The following is a 26,305-nucleotide window of genomic DNA, read 5'->3' on the forward strand; positions in this document are numbered from 1 at the left end:
AAAATATCTCTTCAAGGCATCTCAATGACACCTTGGACCACATCCTTCTTTCTACCTTATCAAACTTTTGCCATTCGTTACACGAATCGCAATTGCGTTTACATGCCTGGGTCAAAGACTCGCGACAGAGACAAAAAGCAAACTATTAAAGCTATTTGAAATCAAATTTTGCCTCAACTTCGAATGAGACAAAAACTTCCCAGGTCCGCAGGTGTTCGGTTCCCTCTTCCTGAAACCCCCACCCTAATTTCGACCGTAATTATCTAACTAATGGTCCGCCCGGACTTGGCGTGCGTGTTTGCAAATTTTACTCGCGCGTGTACGGATGCGTGTTTCACGAAAGTAGCCACAACAGGGCCGAAAGCCACTGCACCCTTTCCCGATGGGCTCTAGCCCTCCTGCTCCGGGGCACCCCGGTTACAATGCGTCTGAGTGTGTGTGTGTGTTTGTGCAAAAGAACAGGGGAGTGAGAAAAGCGAGAACGTGAGCAATGGCGAGAACCGAGCAATGGCTCATGCACGCCAGGCATACAGCAGAATCCTTCGCGCGCAGTGGGACTTTAGAAAATGGAACAAAAAAATCACAAGTGTGTGTGTGAAAGTACTTAATTATGTTTGTGTATGGTTGTGGTACGAATAAAGAACGTGTGTTTGGGTTGTTTGTATCGCAAATGAAGGGAGGGGATTTTGAAGGAAATTGTTGGAAAGAACAAACTGAAAAGCATGGGATTTTTCATACATTTCTACTTTCCTACGGAACGCAAAATGGTGCTTCGAGCCGAAGCACGCTTGGAGGAGGTTGGGAAAAACAGAAATATAAAAAACAAACACGACTCTACGTCCAAAACGGCTCAACGAAGTGTCAGACGCGGTGGGAAAAAACGGCTCGAGTGCTGAGTGAGCGAGAGAAAGAGAGAGAGATAGAGGCGGGGGTGCGAGCGAGCTGCTGGATAGTTACTTCGATTGTTGCTGTTGCCGCTTCTGCTGCTGTTGTTGTTGTTGCTGCTGCTGCTGCTGCGTTCCTTCACCAGCTCCTCCTGCAGGCTGCTGCTGTTGTTGTTGTTGAAGCTTAGCAGCAAGGTCCTGCTCACTAGAGTCCTTTTTACGGCGTGGTCGTCGCATCAGTGGGTCAGTATCGGTGGCACCTGCACCGCGCCCTGCCGCTCCTCGATTACGGGCTGCCGCACCACCTCCACCACCCCCTGCAGGGGTTGGTTTTGGCTTCGGTTGTTGCTCCTGCTCCTTCACCGTGGGAAGGCCTCGTTTGGTCTGAGCCGCGCCACCTTTCGCCGCTGCTGATTTAGCCGCTTTGGCCGATTTTCCACCCTCAGTCCCCCGCTCCGGACCGCCACCCCCGTGGCAACATGCCGTCGAGGCTGAGGAGGAACGACGGCGAGTCTTGCAATAGCGCGCGAAGAAACACTGGCAGGAACCGGATTGGTTAGAGTCGTCAACCGTGAGTGGAGTGTCGACAGTGTATTCAGAATATAGCGAAACTGTACCGGCTGTCGCCAGTGGTGCTAGTTTCGTAACACTCGTGTTGTTGTTCAGCTGGTTAAAGTACTCATGCTCATCCAGGAACGCCTGCTGCAGATATAGCTCGAAATTTAGCCCATTCCCCTGCACCGGGTTGACGTACAGATGATGACCACCTCCATTTTGCTGCACTGGCAACACGGTTGCTGGTGGTGGAGCCGCTTGCGGTTGCATCTGCTGATGGCTGTTGTTGTTCTCGATGTCGAGATGTTGCGAACGGTGTTGCTTGCGGCGACTTTCGTCCTTGCCGTGATGAGGGTGATGGTGCGAAGGAGCGGTACGGCCAGCACCGGGGGGTTGAGGGGTAGTCACCGGGAGCCCAATGACGGTGGTTGCGGTGACGAGAGCTGACGGTGGCGTTGATACCGCACCAACCCCGGGTGCTTGCTGAGCTGGGACGGCACGGTTGGGGGGTTGAGCTGGCGGGGGTGCACCGGCGGGGAGACCTCCCGCAGAAGACGCGGTGTTGCAACACTCCAGCGATTCCGCGCCCGTACTAGCGGCACCCATTGCCGCGTGGTTGAACGCGCGGGCGCGCAAGCAGTTGTCCGGGTTGCCTACCTTTCAGGCGCACGTTTGCTAAGCGGTGGTGCGTTTTTGCTTTACTTCTGTCCGTCACTGTTCGCCTACTGCCGGATCACACACTTTCCACTTGCGACACTACGTTTTCCACACACAAAGCACACACTTTCACACTGCTAAAACGTCTCAAACTGGGCAACTCACGACGCTGGAGAAAAAGCAGGTGAGTTTGAATTGTTTATCGCTCTCGAGATCACAAAAATACACTCAAAACGACACCAGACGACGTCGGCAAGGATACTCAAAAGGTGGTGTGCGACTAGCAAACCAATGAAAACTCCCAACCGGCTCGGACAGGGAACACGTTTTGAGCGGGAACACGCCCAACAGAGACCGTCAACGGAGGTTGCACCAGCGCGCAACATGGCGGCGCAGTCGGGTTGCGATCGTGTCCGAAAAAACGCAACCCCCACCTCAATCACACCCCTATTCGGGGTGCGTCTCGATTAGCCCCGACGGTTGCAATTGTCCTGCCTGTGGGGTTGGGCCATATACGCGTTCCTTTTACACCACACACACTCACATCCTTCGACATACAACCGCCTGATTTTCCCGTGACCTGTGTGCATGCAAATTTTACTATAGGCTCGATTTTTTTGCTGCGCTTTTGTCCCACCCTGTCCGGAGAGTTCATGGCACGCCAACTCGCGCCCAACACGCACCTATACAAGGGCGTACGCACGGACACGCGTACACTATGGGCGCGGGGTGTTGTGAGAAACAAAAAAATTACGACAAAGAAGCGAAAAATGTAGCACGAAAGTGTGCGGAAAATGAGGCTCGGCAAGCTCCTTCAAGAGTGAATGAAACAACACCCTCGAAACGGGGAGAATCGAGCCCAAAGCTGACCATCGAGCTTCCGGTTTCCATCCGAACCGAAACAATCCTAATTACCTACCCTCTAGCTTCTCTCTGCCTGTCGCCACCAAAAACCACCAAACAACTCCTCCACACACAACCATAACGCACACGAAAAAACGCCCGTTGCCAAAACGGTGCCAATTTGGCGAGCGCCGCGAATCGGAAATTGGCCGTGGAGACTGATTTATTTAGTGGAAAAAGTGCCCATTTCCTCGTGGGTGGGAGGAAAAACACCCTCCCAATGGGGTGCATCCTGACGCCCGGCGCCACTTGTCGGCACGCGCGCAGGGCACGTGAAGGAGCTGTCGATGTCCAACAACCAAACAGAGAAAGAGAGATAGAGAGAGAGAGAGAGTACGAGTGAAAGAGACGCCATTGCAAACCAACTGCCCAATGCATCATATCCTGGTTGGGGGAAGAAAAAAAAAACGCGAGCGTCGACGGAATCTCGGCAGCGCCCATGTTTGTCCTATTCTTTTTTGTTTTCCCTTCGGAAAAAAAAAGGATAATAAAACAAACGCCACCGAAGCGCCCGATAAGCTCTACAAGTGGGGCGAGACAGCGCCGGTCGTCGTCGTCGTCGTCGGTGGGCGTCATAATGAGCCCGGAAAAATAACAATAATAAGCTCAATAAAAACCGCAACGGCAACCAGAGGGGAGGGGGAGGGGGGAGGAAAGGGTGGAATGGTGGAAGGAAAGGGTACGCATAGATTAGAGACCAGAAAGAGAGAGAGAGAGAGGGTAGAAAGGAAATGTGCCGCCAAAATTAATGAACTAAGAAGCCTCTGTCTGCTGCTGCGAATCGAGTGGCGTTGTGTGCGTGCATCACGTGCGTGTATATGTGTGTGCTGCAGACCACCCACTCCCCCCTGCAGGGTAGACAGACACAGACCGGTTGATGTCGCGGGGTGAAGTAACGTACACAGACACACGCCACCGTTCACTGCAGGCTCGCGGACGTTCGTCCTTTTTTGCGTCCGGGTCCGGGTTTTCGGCGCAAGGTCACCGCAAGGAGTCGATCCTGCATGAGTGTGGGTGGGTTGAGCGGATGAGGATGTGCCGTTTACGTAAGACGATTGCGACAAAGCTCCCGGGATGAACCGGAGGTCTCGCAGAAGCACCCCAAAAAAAAAAACGACTCCTTTCCACCCTCTCGAAGGGGTGAGTGAGCGAGAGGATACATCCTTCGATGGGCTTGGGTGTCAAAAGGACGGCTAGACGGGCGCATCCTAATCAACATGCAAGATCAGCTCGCGTCTTCTGTAGACGGGTTTTTTTCCTTTAGTTCATTCGCAACCCACGCCATCAAAGCGCCTAAAAGCAGGCAAAGGACATTCAAGGCTTTCTTAGGCGAAAAGGCAATAAAAAAAAGGAAAAAGGATACAGATCCGAATCCGACCATTGGTGATCCTGGCCCTTCTTACCCGTAACGGCTAATAAGTGCCACCGGTCCTTCGCTCTTTCTCTCTCACGCTCCCACACGCTCTTTCTTTTTCTGTTAGCCTCGTAAAAAAGCGTATTTTATGCTACCCGTTTCGGGTGTTCTCGTCATTCTTTTCACCCACCCCCAATAAGTTAACTGGCGGGTCTGCAATGTCTCTGCGGTGCGGTTGGCTCTTCGCTCTTGCTCACTCTGTTTCGCTCTCTCTCTCTCTCTCATTCTCTCTCTTGTTTCCCATCTCTTTCTTCCTGGTTAACCCACCCACAGGCACTGATTATTCGGTCTTTGCTCAGGAGAAGACAAAACCCTCACCCGACACGGCAATAAAGCCGACGGTTGGAGGCCTTTTGTCACACACACACACACACACACAGTTTTCCGCATACATACACGCTCCCAAACACACGTACATCCAACCACACAGGCACACAGGTAGCGAGAACCGTAACGGCTTTGTCCAGCGTCCTGAAACACACGGACGAATCGGAAAACCCTCGTGTCCTGGCGCGTCAGGATGCAAGACACACACGCACAGGAACGGAAGCACACATACACACGCACTCGCGTAGGGTGATACCGCGCGAAAGGATCAATGATAAGCGTCCGCAGCCACACGTGTCAGCAACGGTGTAGCGTATCCTTGCTGCGTCCTGATACAATGCTACAAAAGTTCCACAACTTTCACGCTCCCGGGAATGCGGGAATTCGTTCTCTTTGATTGTTGCGCTGGCGTGTGCGGATGGCCCAGGACCATCCCCACGAGTCCTGCCAGTGGGTTGATCGCACGAAGCTTCTATTTTCACCCACTTTCCCAAAAAGCCGCTACCAGTGCTGATTGCGTTTTGACTGATCGGAATGATGCTCGAAACACCCACGCACACAAACACTCGCACACGCACACACACTGGACTCGGAATGATGCCGATCCGCTGGTTGCAGCCGTTCCGGAGCGAGTTGGCAACGCGAAAATGTCTGCCTGCTGGTTGAGTCCTTGCCGCGACCGGGCGCTGGCCAACTGCACTCGCCTGCCCGAACGCCGGAACCGGTGTGGCTTGCTCTCGGGCGCTGTCCTCCCCACCCCCGCAAACAGAGAGTGGAGAAGGGTGGGGGAAGAGGGGGGGGGGTGAAAGGGACGAAAAAGAAAAGCGCCACGAAAAGAACGCCAACCACAGGGCACAAATCACACGAAATCTATGATTTGTAAGGACGAGCACGCACCAGCTGACGCGACACGGGGCACGGGTCCTGACGGGTCCTGTTTCCGTCACGCTCACTCACTCTCTCTCTCTCTCTCGCTGTGCTGCTCACTCGGTTGCACGAACACTTGCACGCGGTGCTAGGACTCGAATGCTCACCGACAACCGCGCGTTGTTGTGCTGACGGACGCCGTTGACTTGCGAGCGGAACGTCGTCCTCGTTGGCACAGGACCTCCGGAACCGTGGGCCGCAAGCTCGGCGCTCTGGAGGACGCACGTGTAATTTCGCGCACCCACCGGGGGAAAGAGAGAGAGCGAGAGAACAAGCGAGAGAGAGAGAGAGAGAGCGAGTGCCCGAAACCGAAACCAGTGTATCAAGTATCGACTCACGCGGGACCCCTTGTGTGCGATGGCCGAATATTTGCGCGCCCTTTGTGAGTGTGGGTGTGAGCCCCCAGCTCCCCACATTTGTCGGGAAAATAAAAGAGTGAAAACTCACCCCCTCATCATGAGGACCCAGGACGAGTTTTCCGACCGGTGGAAAAGCGCTCCACAAGCGCCGAAACCGCAGCCGGTTTCGCTCGATTACGAAAGCCACCGGCACAAAAACCAGCCACCCTCACTCGCTGTCCTTTTCACCACCCCCGCAACCCCATAAGGGGGTTGGTGGGGGGTGAGTTTCACCCTTGTGACGGTCGTTACTTTGTTAGAGCGCTGCTTTTAGCTCCTTCGCCGAAAAGTTTTGCCGCGACTTGGTGTACGGGGAGAGAGCAACCCCGCCCGCTTCATACACGCCCTCTCACCTGGTGCTTTTAAGGGTGGCTTTTACTTTTGCCGCGGTTTGTGTGTTTTTTTTTTCGGATGGTTCAAGGGCACGCTTCGAGCCTCCCTTAGGAAGCGAGACCGGCGCGCAAAAGCGCCACATTCGAGTGTCTCCGTGGGCTGGGAAGGGAGAAAGGTGGTAATAAAAATGCTTTGAAACAACACACACACACGCACGCGCTCGCGCCATGGAAAAAGTTGCCAAAAAAGGGAAAAAAAACCACCCTTTTGCCCCTAATCTGCCCGGGCGTGTGTGTGTGTCTGGATGGCAGACGGTGGGTTGACAGGGGGTGCGGTTGCTACGGGGCTGCATATGAATCATTCGCCGTCCGTGTCCGCCCTTCCAGATATGCTAATAACACCCTCCCCAACCTGCACCCCCCACCCCTACCATCCCTTTCCATCGAACACTTCCTTCCTGTCTCACCGAGGTTCCACGAAGAAGGAAAACGAGCGGCCCTTCGGCCTGTGTTACATGCCGGCTTATTTGCAAGGGGCTTGCGGAAAGGTATTCAATGACCGCTCTCCATCCTTTCCCCTCCCCCCCCCCCCTTCCCGCAACCCTGAATAGTCCCACGAGTTGCTTTCTACATGTGATTCCATCGCGAGCTTCCCGAACGGTTGGCGCGAGGTTCGCGAGTCGTAAACCGTCGCCACACCTGGGCTTTTCCTCGCTTATCTCCTCTCCCACCACATCCCAAGCTTCCTCGTCCAACTCCCCTCCACCCTTCGCAGCATGAACCCATCCAATGGGTATTTGCTACCAAAATCCGGATCGCGTGCGAGCGGGCACTTCACCGGCGGACTTTCTGCCTGGCTAGTCACCGGGAAAACGGGGAAATCCAATGGGGCAAACGGTGACTTGGAAGAGGAAGAAGGGTAGAGGGATGAAAGGGCATGAATTTCCTCCCGACATGGAAAGCGCCAAGCCTCCACCGGTCAACGGTTCATCGCGCTACGATCGAAACAAAAAACCGACTGGCGCCAGGTGGCCCCAACCGGAATAAGGCCGCTTTGTGCGTGTGTGTGTGTGTGTGTGTGTGTGTGTGTGAGGTTTTGTTTCATTCTTTACTCTCTTCCTCTTCTCTCTTTCATGGTGCCAACGATCCGGATGAGGATACCTCCGCTTATACGCAAAGTTCGCGTGTCGGACGAGCCCAACGGTCGGACATAATTTACCGTCCCAGCTGGCAGTCATGCGGGGGGGGGAGGGTTTACCCCCTCACCCCCACCCAAGATCCTTTTCGTGTGGGGGAACAGGTAGACAGGGAGGGAGATTTGACGCGATCCGGTTGTCTAGCAATCGTGGCCCCGTACTTTATAGGTACGATTACCGTGGCGCTTCAATCAGATCCACCGCGAGAATCAGAGCAAGCGGAACGGACGGATGAATGGGGGAAGAGAAAGAAGGACATGGCAGGACGAATGCTGGTGGGGCAACAAGACCAATATTAGCCACTTAATGGCCGCTTACCTCGAACCGAAGCAAACGAGCGGGCTCGCCAGCAGCAGCTAAGCTCACTGTAAGCTTTTGTTTTTTGTCTTCTATTTTCTCTCCCGTTCTCTCATTTCCCGGTGGGTGTCCTTTTTTGCTTTAACTCTCCCCAACCCAGGCACGTCCCGCAGTTACACCAGGTATGGTTCCGCAGAGCGCGGTACCGTAGAGCAATTAATGTGTGCTATGTTTTCTCGCCGCTCGCTTTCGACACACGGTTGACAGATACATTTGACAGGTGACAGCAATTTGACGGTGCGATAGCGTTAATGCGGGCTTTTTTTTGCTACCATTTCATGCAAACGTTCAAAGGACTACCTGGCTGGGAAAAGGAAGAGCTACCGATCAATCCAAGGTAGTATCACACTCAAGAATGACATTTGGGTAGTACCTGTTCGGATGGATGTTGCGCTTTGTAAGGTGACAAATGATTTGTCACATCTTAACAATATTTTTTGCTGCTAAAATGTTTTAAGCTCATGCCAACGCATTTTCCTATTCAACAAATCGGTATGATATAGAAAGATTTGTATGACTTTAGACTGATTTGCAGCATCTTGCTTTGGTAGTAGTACTTCATTTACAAATGGAGCGTGTAGTTGATTTTTGGCTGGGAATAACATATTGTTCATTTATCTTTAAATTGATCTGTAGAAGCAATAAACTTAACCACCGACATGATGACCTTCGCGAGCTACTCAATTCCTCATTCAGCCCTGGAGCTCAGTATTGTAAACTAAGAAATTTATCATTCTACCACGCGAAGTCTCGAAAATCGAACCTCGCACGATCGGATCGATAGCTTGACTACGTGTGGCTTGCATTATTGATTCGCTCTAAAGAAAGGTACCATTTAAAATGCCATATCACGTTCGGGAGTTTCAAACCCATACTCAACACGCGCGACGTTTCCCTTCCAAATCGGGGCGCATTTTCCTGGGCAGTTCTATTCTGAGCAAGCCAGACGCAGACGAGAAGGCCACCAGGCGTTGGGCCAAGCCTCAAAGACGCGTGGGCCACCCTGTTTCGCGTGGCACCGATCGGAAGCAGGTGTTGTAATGTCACCCCAATTCCATCACACACTCACCCCAATCTCGCCACGCCATGCGGTGGTCTGTTTTGAATTAAACTGACAAAACCATAAATCGATATGTCACACGAACCGCCAGGGCCAACGCGTGTGTGCGTCTGTAGGTGTGCATGCTGCCAAATGCGATGACTGTTACATTCCATAGTTTTTACACCCAAGCGGCACTCCTTCATCCCGGGCCCGGGAAAACGAGCGTTTTCATAATTTTGCCCTAGCGGCGAATTATTATTAATGCCCGCCGTGACGCTTTTCGCGCTTCACTCTCGCTCGGGTGCCGCTCGCGGTCTAGTTTTCCTTCGAGTCGGGGTTTTTTTTTTCAAATGTTTCTTTTCTTTCTTTCACCCACCTGACTCAGCCGGCTCAGGCCGCTCTTGCAACATCGCTGTTTACTGCAGCACCCGCGGTAGTAGTGCGCGTTTAATTTTATGCTCCCACTCCACCCCCAAATACCAACCACCCCGTAGTCGAGTGGCATTAGGTTTACTCGATTGAGAGGGACCTTTTTTTTTTGTTTTGCACTTTTTGGGTGAAAACCTCTTTCTCTCGAACCACGGCCACTTTCACACGCCAACGGGCAGGGTGAGCGCTATAAAAAGGACACGCGGTACCGACACTTGATAGGACAGAGGGAAATGAGGAACTGGGGGGGGGGGGAGCACCGAGGTCGAGTGTGACGGAAACATTGAAAAATTAAACCAAACCCAAATGGCTAGGAAACGGTGGACAATAAATCTCTTCGACGCATGTTGAAAGTCATGTGTTCGGGTTTACTAATGTTTGAGTGGGTGAGAAGAAGGGGAACAGGGAGAAGGGAAAGGCAGGGAAAATGGGCACAAGGACAAGCAGCAAAGCTGGAGCACTGTAAATGGGCCTCCGATAATCCGAAAATAAACGCGCTGGTTAAACGCCCGAAAAAAGCTTCTAGCTTATTGAAGCGCAAGAGTGCCTTATTAAGCATCTTAATAAGCGCCTTAATAAGCGACACTAGCACACAAAACGCCTCCAGCGTGCGTTCGCTCACCTTAACGCTGACGAGATGACACCCTGCGCTGAAATGTAAGCCATTGGGATAATCCATCGACGGCCGCTGGCGTCCCCGGGCTCAAATGAAGCTGCTTACTCGATCTCCTGTCCCAGCCTGCGGTTAGTGGTGGCCCTTCGCGACCGACACCATTCTCCGACGATGCGGTGGGCTCACGGTTGGGGCACCACCACCCGGCACCCCGGCCACCCCCTCTACCCCTCGGAGGGGGATGCTGGCCAACGGGGGAGGGATGTTGCTTCCGTTGATGGGAGTGGGAATTCGGTCTTTTGATTGGCGCGGTGGGATAGGGATTTGGGGGCTTTTGCTTTTTTCTCTTTCTTTTTTTTTCTCTTCCAACTCAAAACCCGGATCGAGTGGAGGGATGTAGAGTGGCACTAGCACCACACCAAAACAGACACCCACACACACACACACACACACACAGGCGCGTGTGCGATCGCACAAGCACACACTTAGAACAGGAAGCACTCGAAATGGCACGCTTTTGGCACAAGAAACCCTGCAAATGGCGGCTCGATTTCGCCCGCGCACTTTCGCACTTCCGCAAGAACCTCGTTCCGGTGCAGGGTTACTCTTTCGAGGCAATAATTCAAGCTTTACACGCTTCCGTTTCCTGCCGTCGTTGGGTGCAGTAAATCTACATTTCAATTTTTTTTTTGCTTTCCTCGCCAGCCGTTTCACACCGTCGGTTGATTGTGCGGGACAATCTGCGGGATTGAGGGATCCGGTGCTCGTAACCGCTCCCCTCGGGAGGAAGCAAACTCACACAGACACACACACACACCACTCACACTCACTGTGCCACGGGTGGGGCCATCCCGACTCCGGGGGACTGTAAACGTTGTCGGCCGAAAGATGAGCCGAAATAAAAGCGAAATTAAACCTCACTCACTTTGCGCACGCGGTGAAGTTGCTGATGGGTGGGGGAGAGGGGACTGAGGTTGCGCGACGGAGCGGGGGAGGTGATACAAAATGGATGATGCACACACAAAAAAAAAATGCCCCAGGTAAGTCGTGCAGCCCGAAAAAGGACGTTTACTTCCTTTCGGTTTCTTCTCGTCAAGCACAAACAGTCGTCAATTGTGCCTACTTCTTCCTTCTCTTTTGCTCTCCCTCTCTCTCTCTCTCTCTCTCTCTCTCTCTCTCTCTTTCTCTCTGTTGTCCCAGTAAACGATGGGGGGGGGGGAAATACAAAAATCTCAGCAACGAAAAAGGCCCGCTGACGGATGGAACAGGATGACGCAGGACGTCACCGAGTAAAACGCGCAACTGGATTCGTCCTAGCGTCACCTAGCTTAACTCTGTCCCTAGGGGAGCTAAAGTCTTCCAACGCGGCCGTGTGTTACGCAAGCGAATAATAGCATCACTTGCGGACGGCTGACGGCGAACACTCGGGAGAAAGTGAGCCGCAGATCCGAAGGGGAACATGAAACGGCTCGCGGTTTTCGCACGAACAGACAAAACAAGCCAGCCGAAAGCTACGGCAGCAACACAAGAAAAAAACGGCCAAAGAACACAATCAACCCGCGAATAGAACGAGTCGCATTTACAGCCAGAGTGGGGCGAAGAAATTCATGTCAGGGACGGGGATGGCGCGATAGCAACCAGACCAGCGTCAAACCGGTGGGGAGAAAATGCCAAATTCAAAGGGAAACTAATAAAAATAATTCCTCCCCCCCTCCGCTTTTGAATGCTTTCTCGCTAGCGGTCAAGCTTGTGCAGCTTCCAATTTACGCGTCCCGCCTTTAGGCAAGCGAAACGGACACAGCGAAATTCTCCCATATCCGCCACGGCATCAACGTGATAGCGCACATTCAAAAGGATGTGCTTAGATGTCACCCGCCACGGTACCGTAGCAGGAGGTGGACGACTGAGACGAAGCGAAGTGGTTTCGTTTTTGCGTAGATTTTGCCATTTTTTGTGCGTGTTTTTTTTTTGCATCTGCTCTTCTGCGGATACTGTTGCTTCACGACGAGCGTTGCTGAGATTTATTTTCCACGATTAGACACCGACAAAGAGTGCGGATCACGCCTGACCCAAACCACTGTGATGGAGGGGTGTAGAGGATTGTGTGGCGGTGAAGAAGGAGGTCGAGTGAACGATGGGGAGAGGGGGGGGGGGGAAACGAAACCATTCCACCCGTAACCGGCACCACCCCAGACCGCCGGATACATCCTCCGAAGCAGCTCGGTATCAAAGATTTTAAAAATACGAAAGTAACTACAAGGTGCAACGAAGGATCGGTAAAAGGGGAGTGAATAGAGGGGGGAGGGGGGGGGAGGTATAGCAAAAGGAACTGGGGGGAGGGGAGGGGGGGGGTTGAGGGAAGGGAATGGAGCAGCTTTCTGCGGATACGCGATTAATGGCGCAAAGTCGGAGCCACGCGCGCGTAGATCGAGCGTGAGTGCACGTGATCGTTGCTGACGGAGCAATTAAAGCGCGGGCTCTTGCCCCCTCTGGTAAAGGGAGAGAGGAAGTAGATTGGTGGAGGGGAGAGGAGGCAAAGGACGAGCTCGAGCCTTCGTGTCAACGTGCGCGAGAAAGAGAGAGTACAAAAAAGAAGAATAGCACAGAAGGTGACGTTTGACGTAGACGAAGAACTTTTGTAAGGTTCCGTGGGGGCGTTTGTGGAGCCTTTGTAAGGCTTTGCTAATGAGCCCCCCCCTCTCCTCCCTAATCCCAAACACGCCGTTGGTATTGGCTTTCGATTGATTGCTGTCACTGGACACACACTCACACATACACATACGTACACTGCGGAACCTCAAGGATATTGGTAAGCAACGTAAGAGAGATAACGAGTGCGAGCGAGACAGAAAGAGAGAGAGAGAGAGAGCGAGCGGTGTGATGCGACGCCAAAAAAAAAACTGGGGGGGGGGATCGACCGGAACCGTATGAGGACTCGCTTCACTCGCAGGGACGACAGACTGCCGCTATTGGCGCGCTGAGCGTGCGGACACTCCGACACTGGCACTGGCCACTGACTGGTCCGGCCATCGCGATTTTCCACCGCGATCGCACACGGATCGGGCCGAATCCGAGCGACCGAGATGGCCCCCTCGGGCTGGCGACGATCGGCGACATGTACCACACTTTGTGTGTGCGTGTGCGGCTTCTTTTCTTTTTCTACGCTTTTCTTCCTTCTTCTCCTTCTTCTTCTTCTTCTCCTTCTTCTCCGCAACATCCCGGGCGCGATATTTTTGCCCACCACCACCAGCATTGACAGGCGCACCCCGTCGTTCGGTTGGTGGTATAAGAATATATAAATGTATCGGGTCTCGGTTTACGCTCGAGAGCTCGAGTGGCGGACCTGCGTCCTCTACCTCGTGGAAAGTGAGGTGTTACGAGGTGGAAGGGTGGAGCGAGGCCGCGAGTTTGTAACAGTGACATAGGGACGCCTCTAATCTTAGCGAGAGCTCACGAGCGTTCGCGATCCGGCGCAACAATTAGCCCCGGGTGGGCGGGGGAGGTTTTTCCGTGGAAAACAGGGGGGAGGGGTGGAGAAGGGACGTTCCCAGAAGGGGTAGGAAGAGGTGAGGAAGAAGGGAGAGGGGCCGAGAGAGGAAAAAATCGTTCAAAATGGTCGAACGATCGAATGAGGGGGCTCAGAGACAAGAGCAGCACAATAAGCATTTCGCTCGCAAAGGACCTTACTGAGGGTTTCGCTTGAGGGCGAGTGGGTTGAGAGGGAAAAGGGAAGGGTGGCGAGGGAAGAGTGGGTGGCACGCGAGACAGGATTAAAGGCAGGCGAGCTAGCCGTAACCGATACCGGGGTTGTGTTTGTGATCGAATGTCGATCGAGAGACCGTCGTCTTTGTCCCTGCGCGCTTTTCCGCTTGAGGGTAGTCGAAGAGAGAGTATGAAGAGGGGGGGGGTGGAGAGGGGGCGGGGTGGTGAGAGGGTGACAGCACCGAGCGCAGGAAGGTCAAGATCGTAAAGCTGGACCCTTGGGAAACAGTGGCGGCACGTCTTGGTGACTTTTTAAGCCAATCGCGTGAAGCGGCACTTACGGATCGTACGCTTGTGTGTGTTTTCATTAGTGACCTCTTCGTATTCGATTGTGCTCATGTGTGTTTGATCGTTGTTGTAAATGTTTAGTGGAGTTTTTCACGATTTTCCACGTTTTATTTACCGTATTAATCAACACCTTTCATTTAATGTTTCACTCCATTGTTTACCTCAATTTGTTTCCTTTGGTTGTGTACTCTTTACCTGACCTTCAATATTGCTTTCAACTCTGTGATTTTCTTCTCTTTTTTTTTCATTTCCTACCGTCAGCTCTTACAATCTGCTACCATTTAATGTTTACCTTGCCCGTTGCTTCTGCCCGCTCCCATCGTTCCACGTTGGCGCTGTTCGGTTCGATTGGCCGCGCTGATTAAACTAATTAAATATGTTTACGACAACGCCACACCCGGTGATCTCGCCCGATCAGGTTGCGGTGAAATTTCCTTTGACTTCTCCCCCTCTTCCCTTCATCTCTCACACCCCCACCCCCTCTCTCTTCTCCACCTCCCCCTAACCCCCCGAATGCCATTTTGGCACCGCTAAACAACTCGAAATAAACCAAAACCGGCCCCAGACGCGAAACACCTGATAGAGTATCGCTCGCTGCAAATCGGCGCGTTGACCGTCTTTACGCCACGTTTGTGGGCAGGAGGGCCACAACGTCGATCGGTGATCATCTTACGAGACCCCTCGCTACCCGCGCCCTTTCCTATCGCCCCTGCCCGTCAGCTCTGTCAGTGGTTTTTCCTTCATTTTTTTTTTTTCGTTTGCACCATTGCGTCCCCAGGCAGACGGTTGTGTCTTCGCGGTTCAACACTTTTTTGGCGAGGCGCGCCCGAGATGATCACGTATCAAGTCTCTTTTCCAACCCTCTTCGCCACTCACCCCTAAACCCTCCCAACCCTTGGTCCATCTCTTTGAAGCTCTCTGCGGAGCGCTAAAAATAGGGCCCTCGTCGCCGGTGGTATTAATAGGCCCACCCCGCAACTTCTTCGCCGTCCACCGTGGTGACCGCGAAAATTCCCCTCTTGCTCTTCCCAATCCCTCGCATCTTCCCTCCCCCCCCCCACCCGCCGTCGACCCAGCCATTGAGTTAATTTTCCTGCAGGGGGTTCGAATCGGTGCGTTTAGACGCGTGTGTTTTTCAAGAGGAAAAGCGCACCAGATGGTGCGTATGTGTGGTGTCCGGGAGAGAAACGTTCGTGGTGGTTTTCAGCCCCACCCCCACGTCCCCCACGCACACGTGCCCACAATCCTCTCAACAACCCTTTTCCCGCAGCTATGGAGGCAACAAACGTGCGTGCTCAAAAGAGGAATGACTCCATCTTCTAATGGGAAGGAAAATAGCAAATGTTATAGTTTTTTCGAAAATTTTAGCTTCCAATTATCTTTGCTTTTTCCCTTCGTTTTTCCTCCCTACCCTTCTACACCCTCTTCACGCTGGTAATAGACGGCATGAAGTAACGATTTGTACCGGAAACGAGTCTGAGGGGGCACCTTCACCCAAATCCCTTCACGATGATCGATGATCCAGCTTAACCTTTTGTCTCCCGACCTTCCTTTTCCTTCCTCCTTCTCTCTCCTTTCTTCCACAAACACCCTGAGTTCGATAGCCATCAAAGTCAAGACCCCGCTTACGTTCGTCAGCCATCAACCAGTGGCGGTGGCACATTGTTGTATGTCTGTGCTCATGCTCTCTCTCTCTCTCTATTTCTTCTTCTTCCTTCTCGCTCTCACCCTCTATCTCGTGTGCCACTCGGATCGTGCCTGTTTGCAAACGATTGTCATGTCTCTCGTCAATGTCGGGCGTTTTGAAGCGTATCGTACCCCTTTTTTCTTCCCACATGGCTCGTGGATTTTCTTAGGTGGGGAGGGGAGGGATGGGGGTAGTTTAGGAGTCTGGCACGAGGAGAGGCACAAAAACACCACCCAACAAAAAATCCCCCATCGCATCGACACCTCAATTCCATGACAAGACAGACACATTGCAACCGGGTGGTCCGCGAGTACCGTCAGACGAATGCCTGTTGCTCGTACGTGGATAACGAGTCTATGGTGAAAGGTGAGAGGAGGGTGAGAGTGAGAGGCGGGCGAGGGTTACAGAAAGGGTGCAGAAGGGGTTGCGCGATGTTTATAATGCGAGCGATGATGAAATGACTTCCTTCTCAACCGCTAATGGTGAGCTGAGTTGAGTCAACCGGCCATCTTTCTCTTTTTTATTTCTCATCACCATCACCCATGTCACCCGCAACAATCCCGCACCTCCCCCTTATCCTACCAATCATCGCTATCCATCTACATGAGCAAGCACGATACCGATCGCGATCGCGAACCGTGACGAGGTGTGTCGATTTTCGTTCCCCCAAAAAAACGCTCGAAACCCGCACTAAGGAGATGCGCCACCCACCCAATGAGGGAGGGCGAGCTTGGGTTGGATTTCATAAAATTTATGAACTCCTCCCGGGGCTTTACGAGCGTGAACGCGTGGGTGGGCTTGCGATCGGTTCATTCCGCTCGTGGTATTGCACGAACCGCTCGAGTGCACTTACGCGGGTGCCCTGAGAAGGCTAGATGGGAGGGGGTAAGTTTTCCACACCGCCCCCAAAACCCACAAGGGCCACCCCCGCGGTGATGAAAGCGCATCTCGACGGTGTTCGGGTGAGTGCGGAGTTGGTCGTGACAAAAAACACGAAATCGCACCGAATGGAAAAAGGGCTGCTATGGGGTGGCATCGGAGGTACGATGGATCCGGGAGGGGATGAAGCGGAAACAACTCAAGGCGGAAAAGTTTATTTTTGATTCCGCCAGGCGAGCAAAGCGAGACAAAACGGTCGGCGCAAATATTTCGTCCGCACGCTTCGCCTTATCCCTTTACGCCGGGCTCACCGTGCGTGCGTGCGAAATTGGACAGCAGATCCGCAATCCAGGGGGAAGGAGTGAAAGGGGGGGGAGAGAGAGAGAGGTAGCGAGAAGGGCAGGAAGTAGGTGGAAGGAGAGAGAGAAGTGTATTTCCGAGCCGGTGAGTGATGGTGGGGCGATGATTAAGAAATAACACACCACGAACCGACCGAACGCCACCAAAGCAGCGATAAGCCCTGAAACCGAGGTGCAAGGGTACGGCAAAAGGACGAAAGCAACGAGGGACAAGAGGGGCCGCATGTTGCGGGAGTGGCGAAATTTATTCGGCTCGATTGGCACCGATTGCGGGCATGTGCGTGCGATTGCGGGAAAACGACAAATTGATAAGTGGAGTATAAATCTCGCGCCCCCACTTGGTTCGGTTGGGTACGGAGGGTTAAGGTGTGGTGGGATGTGGGGGAAAACGAAATAAATAAAAAACCAAACCGGATAACAAATGCTGAAAAGTTTCCAAAACCTGCTACGGGAAAATGAAACCAAACATGAAAAGGTTTTTTGGGAATAAATAATCATCCGGAAAAAAATGCAAACAAGCAAAGGCAAACATCAAACGGTCACACCGCCTAAAGCAGATCGAACAAGTTCTTGGTGCAGCTAATGTAATGAATAGAAAAGAGAAAGAAAAAAGATAGGGAAGGAGAAACAGAGAAAAAAAATCATTCGTGTCGAGGACATTCGTTTAATTTCCGACACCCATTGCGTTTTCTTTACATTTTTTCTGCCATTTTCTCCCTCTATCTCTCACTTCTTCCTCCATTGTCTTGCTCTCTCTCTCTCTTTCTCTCTCTCTCTCTCTCTCTCTCTCTCTCTTTTTCTTGCTTGTCTTCAGCAAAGGTCTGTTGGGCGATAGATCGAGGCCACCCCAAAGGAAACCGAGCAGCCGCAACAAAAGCCGCCGCTGGTGGAAAAAAAGCGGCAAACGCGATCGGGTGAACAAGGAAAACCGGTGAGGCGTGAGGCAAGGGAAGGGAACGGAAGAAGATGAAAGTTCGGCGGGCGATAAAAATAAATAATACCCACTACCCAAACCGGACACCGTTCCGGCAGCAGCAGGAAGCGGTGAACCGTGGCGGAAAAACTCCTCCCCCAAATCCGCTATAAGCCGCACACACCGGTTGGGGAAAGAGTGGGAAGGAAGAGGAAGCGTAGAGAAGGATCTGCGAAAATATGCGTGTCGAGACGCATCGCACATACATTTGTGAGGTCGAAAACCAGCGACATTCTGTGGGTTCTCGAGGCGCGCTTCTGTGGGTTGGGCGGCCTTCAACCTTTTCCTGACCTCGGGGAGTGGAGGGGGGAGGGGAGGGATCCCCAAGCATTGGGGAAAAGTAGAGGGGATGTTGAGGATGGGAGATAACGAGAGAGGGCACAATTTTAGTCGCTAGGGGCACGATCGTAAGATATCGCTTTTGATCGACGAGTGGCACGATTTTTGGGAAAATACACCGAAAAAAACAGCGTGGAAAACTCACAGCTGCAGTCCTAAACAGCCTCAAGGGTAGCCATACAAAGGGTGATGCAGAGAAGCGAGCTCCTCTCTTGTTTTTTCAACCCTCACCACTGCTTCCATCAACCCTGTTTTGCGGTGGTTTTTAATGACCTCCCACACTTCGGCACATTTTGCTGACCATTCGGATCAAACCGCCTGGAATTAGGGGTGTTGATTCGAACCCTTCTGTTGGAACAGCGAGGGGTGCGTTAGAAAGGGGTAGTGGAAACATAAAACGGCACAAAGTACATATTTACCACTTTGGCCACCTTCCACGAAGCCAAACAAAACAAACTCCGAAAAACCGGATCAGAATGCGACATCTTCGAATGGGATTCGCTCCACGCGAGTTTTGCTGGTGCAGGAGAGGGTTGATGTTTGTTTGTTGCTCCCCCTCTTCCCTCTTCTTTTCTTTTTGCTTCATCCACACCCATCCCAACTCTCGTGGGAGTGAAAACACAGCGAATTTTGAGCCAAAAAACAGCTAACCGTTTTTCCACCACTTTTCCCGACCGCGGGTAGTGCTGGAGGTGACATAAGTGGTAAGCATGGGGTTGATGAGGAAGGGGCTCGTGTTTTTGATTATTTATAGCACAACCTTTCCCTTCCTCTCAATCCCTCCCACTCTTTCCTCCAATCGGTCCGCACCATAGGACGTGAATGTTTTGTTTCGAAATTTAATGTTGCATTTCGCGTTTTCCCGCCGTCCGAGCACGTGGTGAAGGGTGGAAAGGAAAACAATTCAAACCGGTCATCGATTGAACCGGACGTAAAAACCAACACGAGGGGTTTGAAATTTAAAATTCCTCTTCGCCCACCCATCCAACCACCGTTTACTGGCTAAAATTGCCAGTAAACAAACAAAGAGACGCCAATCGAACGCCATTAACTAGCCATCGGAAGGGGGTGACAAGGAGTGAGTACAAGGGAAGGAAGAGGGGACCTCCTGGCCACCGTCAGCTTCGATTGCTAAGCGAGTGTTTTCGTATAAAGAGGGTTTATCGGTTTTTGGTTTATGATTATTGCGCTCCTAAGAGCAATTAAACGTGAGGATAGTTCTACGGGTGGGTGGAAAAAGGGCCAGGGTATTGGATTTCGGTTGCGCTGGCGCATACATCTTTGCACGAGCACAATGGTCTAATTTTATCTAACTCTCGGCTGGCATGCGCCCCCTGGCGGTCACTAGCACGAAACACTTCAAACCTCATGCACTTAAAACAACTTCCAGCTTTCCTAGCGCTGCGGAAAAACCATCCCCGAGCTGTCCAACAGCAGAACGTGCACGCTGGAACACTTTTAGTCAATTTCCCGGTTCAAATCGGGGGTAGAAAAAGAAAGAAATCACATGCGCCACATGCGGATTGCGGGTGTGAAATTTCACATTTACGAATGCGCCCTCGCTTCCTACTCAGCGCCGAAAAGAGACAAAAAAACTCGCTCAATGTCAAAATAATGCTCACTCTTGCGCCACTCCGGGTGCGGCAGCCAAATGGTGACAAATTAACGGTTACTAAATATATCAATTTCATGCCTGTACGCGAGAGAGCGCGCGCACGAATAAAGTATATCTGTGGCGTACGCTGTTAGTTTTTTTTTCTGTCTTTTTTCTCATTGCTCACTCACCCCTTGAGGACGTGTAGAAAGAGTGAACGAGAGCGAGAGGAGTCTGTCTCTGAGCTCGGCTTTATATTTCGGTGACGAAACGAGAACCGAGCTGCGCTTTCCCTATGCGTTTTGCTACTGCAAATATCAACAAAAGCATAAAAAAGAAGTGTGGAGAAGTGTAAGAGTAGAGGAATGGAAAATGGACATTATTTCCTCTCCCACACACGGACCCTTTCAGGCCGAATTCGCGAAGAGAAGGAAGTTTTGAATCACGCCTGGTGTGAAAGAGGCACTTTCAAAAATCACCTTCTCTACTAGGTTGCATTCATTTGCTTGCCGCTTGAGCATTTTCTCATTTTTCTAGCCTCCCTCGACTCCCGCTCCTTTGGTCCACTTTTTTCCCCCTCGATTGCTATTTCACACCCTGGTGGCAGTTGCAGCTGCAACGGCTGCAACCGTCTAATTTGCTCCCGTCAACAAATTGGGCAATCGCGACGCGACCGTTCCCCTATTTCGCCGCCATTGGTGTTTGATGGCTTTTTTTTTTGCTTTTCCACCCCACCCAGCAACACCGTTCACTGCAGGCAGCTTGTTTTCGATGCGATACTGCCAGGGAATGAGGAGAAGGGGGTTTGCAAAATGAGTCGCCACGTTTGCTCGTGAATTGAAGCCAACGAGCGGCCCGTGGGGATGCCGGGAGCCGTGCAATTGAGTTGCGACCATTCGCCATCGCCAGCAAATTGGCGTGATTAAGCGAACGTGCACTTGCTGGTCGCTGGTGCCAAACAGCGTGACAAACCGCCTCGCCCAGCGTTGCCATCCGCCCGATCGGAGACTGGCAGAAACAAACAGGCAACACAAAAATAACCATGTCGACGCGCCACCCCTGGGGCGCCACCGTTTTGATCTCAAGCTTGAAGTTCGCACACGCTCAGACCGGGCCATGGCGCAGCTGCAACGCGCCATGCTCAAGGTCCACCGTGGGCATCGCTTAAAGGGCGTCAATTGTGCGCAGATTGGGACGTCAAACCAACCCTTGAAGGTTGCGTCCGGTGTCGTGACTGAGATGGGATGAAACACCAGGCGTCTCCATCAGCGTTAGGTGTCATGATGCGAATGAAACACCAGGCGTCTCCATCGGGTTGGATCACGTGACTGAGATGGAGTACCAGGCGTCTCCATCGGATTTGGGTCCCATGACTGGAATAAAGTACCATCGACATTGGGTGCCGAAAATGAGATAAAACACCAGGCGTCTCCATCGAACGTTGGTCACATGGTTGGGATAAAGGACTAGGCGTCTCCATCGACATTTCGGGATAACTCCCACTGAGACTTATCCCATTTGGAACGGGTGCTCGGAAGCGAACAAGACGCTAATTTACTGGGTAGAATTTCTCCGAAAAGAGGTTACAACAACACCGGGCTAAATAAATGCAACAGCTAGATTTTAATCGCAGCTTAAGTGGGTGAAATTTGAGCTACGTCAGAGTAAAATAAAGGGACGAAACTCCTGCAGCTAATGTCACTGGTTTTCAACATTCCGCAGATGGCTCGCACGTCAGCAAAACTGACCTTCCATTAATCTAATTTTAAGCCACCCAAATAATGCATCCTGCGACCCATTTTCCAAATCTGTCCTTGTCTGCACCGGGAGCCCTTGATTGAGTATCTCGCGAAACGACCGGGAGCAGGTGCCTTTTGACGTGATTCGATTTCGTTACTCGCTTCCCAGCCTTTGGTGACATTTAGTCCGGCTTGCTTGGTTGTCGTGTGCGGGCTTTTGCCACGGCTGAAACTTTGGCAAACTGCCCACACGCTGGCCGAAACTCCTGCAGCGATGAAGAGAAGATAACAAAAAGAAGCACCACCAAACCGTCGTGCATCGCTAGCAAATGCGACGCTCAGTAGGCGAGCCTAAGCTACCCCTGTGGATGGCCAGTGAGCACACCCAAACAAAGAACGATCCCGACAGGATGAAGACAAGCGGGTGAGACTCCTCTCCCCCCCCCCTCCTCCACCCAACCGCCCTTCTCTTCATCACTCGCGGCTGCTCATCCTTCGCTGGCGATGTTGGAAAAACGCATGCTGTATGTCGCAATGCGCAATGACGTCACGGAGCCGCACTCGGAAAGCCCCCCAAAAGGATGAGCAGGTGCGAACGAGTAAGCGTACGAGCGCGTGAAAGAGCACGCGAGAGGTCGCCGTTCGTTCGGAGGTCGTTCGGATAATTTCGGCTTCCATGCTGGTTTTGTTCCACCCGCTTGCTCACCTTCTTGTCCGTCCCGCATGCTGGGTCGAAGCTCTTGCTCGGAGAACTTGCAAAGGACATTTGCAAAGGATCTCGCCCCGAGTCGTGTACGGTAATGGAGAAAGATGTGCCAGCAACGATGCAAAGCAGCATGGTGTATTGTTGAATTTCCCGTGACCCGGCAGAGCCGCAGGTGCTTGGAATTTCCGGTGGAATTTCCCGCAACATTTCCATGATGACCCACCCACCCACACTCTGGATCGCTGGTACTGCGGGCGATACTGCAGGCGAAGCTGCACTCGAACCGCAGCGCGCCCTCTAGCGGATGTCCACACAGACGGTGCACTAAGCGCCCTCTGTTGGGAAATGCGTTTAAGTAACTGCTCGATTTTTGGCGTGCTCTATCGGACAAGCCGGAAGTAGCAGCAGCGCTCGGGAACGGAAAGCACAGAACATGCTCGTTCTTCTCCTCATACCACGTGGAAACGGATACAACAGCGTGCTCGGAAGCTTACAGACCCACCAAAACCGCATTGCAGATAAGCGAGGATGATTTTTCCGGGAAAAAGCCAAAGCACCACCCGAATGAGCAGCGTGCGGAACTGTAGGGTCCTCTGACGGTAAAAAAAAGTCTTCCAGAAAGTAGCGGATCGTCGTTCTAAGGATGAATATGTTTACAGTACACTTAAAGAGCTATTGTGAGTGTTAAATTGTATCAAAATAATATAAACACGTTAAATCAGCAAATCCGCACAGTTAACAATGAGTAAAATTTGCTATCAATAAGACGTTATTGCTCGTTCAGTAAGAGAGAAAGCGTGGTCACCACGTGCCTTTGAACATAATTTGAATGATTTGACAGTTTGGCGTTTTCGCCATTTTGAATTTTTAGCGTCATCACGTTGCGGCGGATCATGAACGGAGCATTCAGAGACAAACCATTGGAGATGTTTTCAATCTTAATTTCGATACGAATTGATGGAGAAAGGCAGCAAAAGCTGCTGTTTCGGTAAAAGATATGATTAGCGCGAAAAATCAAAGAAATTCAGAAAAAGATCGATCCTTGTAGGCCTTCCAACACCGATCGAAATTGGTTCAGATGTATTGGAATAAAATACATTGAAATCGTCGTGAACGGCAGCAGTACAAGTATTTAAAACCAAGCAAACAAAATCGAAGAGATAATTTCACGAGTACTTACATGTTGAGGGCCCGATCGTTGGAACCGCTCTGGCTCTGGGTGTTGTCGTGACGACGCTCCTTGTGCACGATCCCCATCAACTTCATCCACGGGTTGTTTTGGGACCCGTGGCCCATACCTCCACTCTGCCACATCGTCATCCTGGCGCCGGTTGATGCGCCCGGTGCCGGGCGGCTTCGATTCTACCGTGCTGCCTCCCCCGGATTGGTCACCTGGATGACAATTTGATCGGCGCGGAATTGACACTCTTGCCGCGTCACAGGAAGTGGCTGCCCACCAAAAAGCACACTACACACTAGCCTCTTTGTTGCACAATTGCACTCTCTCTCTCTCCCTCTCTCTCTCTCTCTCTCTCGCGCGCGCTTCTTCTCGCACTCTCTTTCTTTTTGCTTTGGCTACCGGAACACGCACGAACGAGAGTTACATTCGCGCGCGGTAACCACCGGAACCACCTCTGCACGGGAAATAACCTTAACGCACCTGCACAACACCCACACTCACGCACCGCACACACTACTGCCGCCCGGTACGATTCACCCCCTGGACGCACGTCACTCGCGGGCGGCACGCACCCAAACCAGGCCGGCAACCGTGGACGGTAAGGACGGAGACAGCACGCACGCACGGCATCCCCAGATCGGTTTCTATCGCCTGCGGTTGATCGTCGGACCGGACGCCATTTTCCACGCCATCTTCGGCATCGTCGGTGCCGCTGCCAACGATGCTATTGCCGCCATTGCACACGCTAGTCGTCGCTTCCGGCTAAGCCTCCATTCGTTAACGCACTCACTATCTACTGAAGGTTTATTATTATTTTTTTCTTTTTCTCTCGCTGCTCCTTTTGCGAGGGCTAGTTCACCTCACGGATTCTAGCAAGCACGGGCAGGAAGTTCAACCTAGCCCATGTGTATGCTGCATTGTGCGATCACCATCAACTCACGGGGTCTGTCTTGCTTCTCGCGCACACTAGCCACTCTGGAGCGTCTCTGCTGCTAGGAACATGACACCACAATGGAGAAGAACGCAAATAAGACAAGAGATAAAATAGAAAAAAAGAAAGAAAATGCCAATCACTATCACAGCCACCAAGCGGGGCCTATAATCGATCACTGTTGAGTTCATGCAGGGTGTGTATTTGCTCATCTCTAATGTATAAAAGGTCGCTGGACGTGGCTCATCAAGGAAGAAGACTAGTGTTTGTGTGAGACCCGCTGGGATATCCTGACGAGGTATAGGGAGGTATTACGTCCAGAAATCCCGCTATATCTAGTATCCGGACATCATTAGTGAATTTGTGCACGTCATGGGATGCTGCAGCAATTTGCAGCACAGGTTGGTGCATGATCTTTCACATATCTGAGCTGAATCTATCGATCTTCTCGGTATTCATTCTCGTTTAATTTGGAACCGGTAGAGAGACAAGACCGAACCAGTAAAGTCCTGATAATGCAATATATAGCATAGTGCAACCGGATGATTGGGGAAGCAAACGTCTCTGGAGCTATTGTTTCTCGTTTCTAACATCTCTCTCTTCCCCATTTGTACACGTTGCAATCACTCAAAATTCCGCAGCAGCATTAAGCACAGCACCAAGAAGCTTTAGTACCACCGATAGCGTTTCCAACATCTCTTTCACACTCCGTCAGGTCGGTGAGACCTTTCAAATCAATTCCAACATATGCGACGGGACATTCCCACGGCTTGTATTTAAGCACACGAAAACACACACACACTCTAGCACAGCTTCACATAACCTAACGAGCGTTAGACGTTCAGGTCCCAGCGCCCAGCGGTACCTCGGTTGATTGCGTCTTGGATGCGAGTTTGATTGGAGACCAAGGATCCATCGTCCGTGTGAAGGTTGGTTGGAGTCACCGGATGGCTGCTCTGGAGATTTTTCCCAGGAACACCGCCGTTGCTATGCGTCAACACCAGACTCGGCTCGGTACCACACGCTTCCGTTCGCTCAGTCAATCTGCTTCACAATGCCACGGTAGTACGTCAAGCGGCCCCTATAAGTCGCTGTGCACTTGCACGCCCTCCAGCTCTCCTGAGGAATGCAACAGGAGGCGACGTTTTGTGTAACTATAATTGCCTCTTCGCCGCAAGAGCGATTAACCAACCGTGTGCTTCGGTTGGGGCAGCCCAGGCGACAATTTTAAAGGCCCACGTGTGATGGCGTTGCTGTCGAGCGCCCTTTTAATCAACCTCCCTCTCTTTCTCACTCTCTCACTCTCCCTCTCTCTCTCTCTCTCTCTCTCTCTCGTCTCTGAGCTCGAAGGTACCCGGGGGCAACAATTATTCCATTTCAATCAACGCGGGCGAAATCGCGCTCACAACCAACTGAAAAGGGGCAATTATTCTGCGTCCCGGTCGCACTTCAATCCCACCTCCCAAACGCGTTATGTGGCACGTGAGGGCGTCCTGCTGACCCCAAAAAAAAAGGAAAGAGGTGGGAAAAGAAGGATATATAGCATCATTCACCCGCAAGCGCGAGCTCCCGAGCGGCTGGATACACTCAACAGGTTCCATATAGCCTCGCAAATGCGCCTCACTACCGGTGACAGGATCTGTCACTTGATGCGGGTGATTGTTTGTTTGTTTGCTTCTCTGCTTATCTCTCTTGTGGGGGTTTTAGCTTTTATTCGTTTGTTTATTTGCTAATTTATGGTGTGGTTGTTTTATTTAGCACTCATGTTAAAATGTGTGTTTTTTACTCCATTCTTTTTGCTTTTTAATCAACGTTGTGCGTGTTACTGAGCACG

General features: G+C 51.9%; 1 protein-coding gene across 1 annotated transcript in view; it reads right to left on the minus strand.

Annotated features, from left to right (window-relative positions):
• Positions 1-23,680, minus strand: part of LOC128728591 (potassium voltage-gated channel protein Shaker) — a 107,862-nt gene extending 84,182 nt beyond the window's left edge. The window contains exon 1 of the mRNA XM_053822219.1: positions 23,541-23,680. Coding sequence (XP_053678194.1) covers positions 23,541-23,680 — 140 coding nt within the window. The remainder of the gene's footprint in view (positions 1-23,540) is intronic.
• Between the last annotated feature and the right edge of the window lie 2,625 nt (positions 23,681-26,305).

Source organism: Anopheles nili, chromosome X (assembly GCF_943737925.1).
Source record: "Anopheles nili chromosome X, idAnoNiliSN_F5_01, whole genome shotgun sequence".
Classification (NCBI taxonomy): domain Eukaryota; kingdom Metazoa; phylum Arthropoda; class Insecta; order Diptera; family Culicidae; genus Anopheles; species Anopheles nili.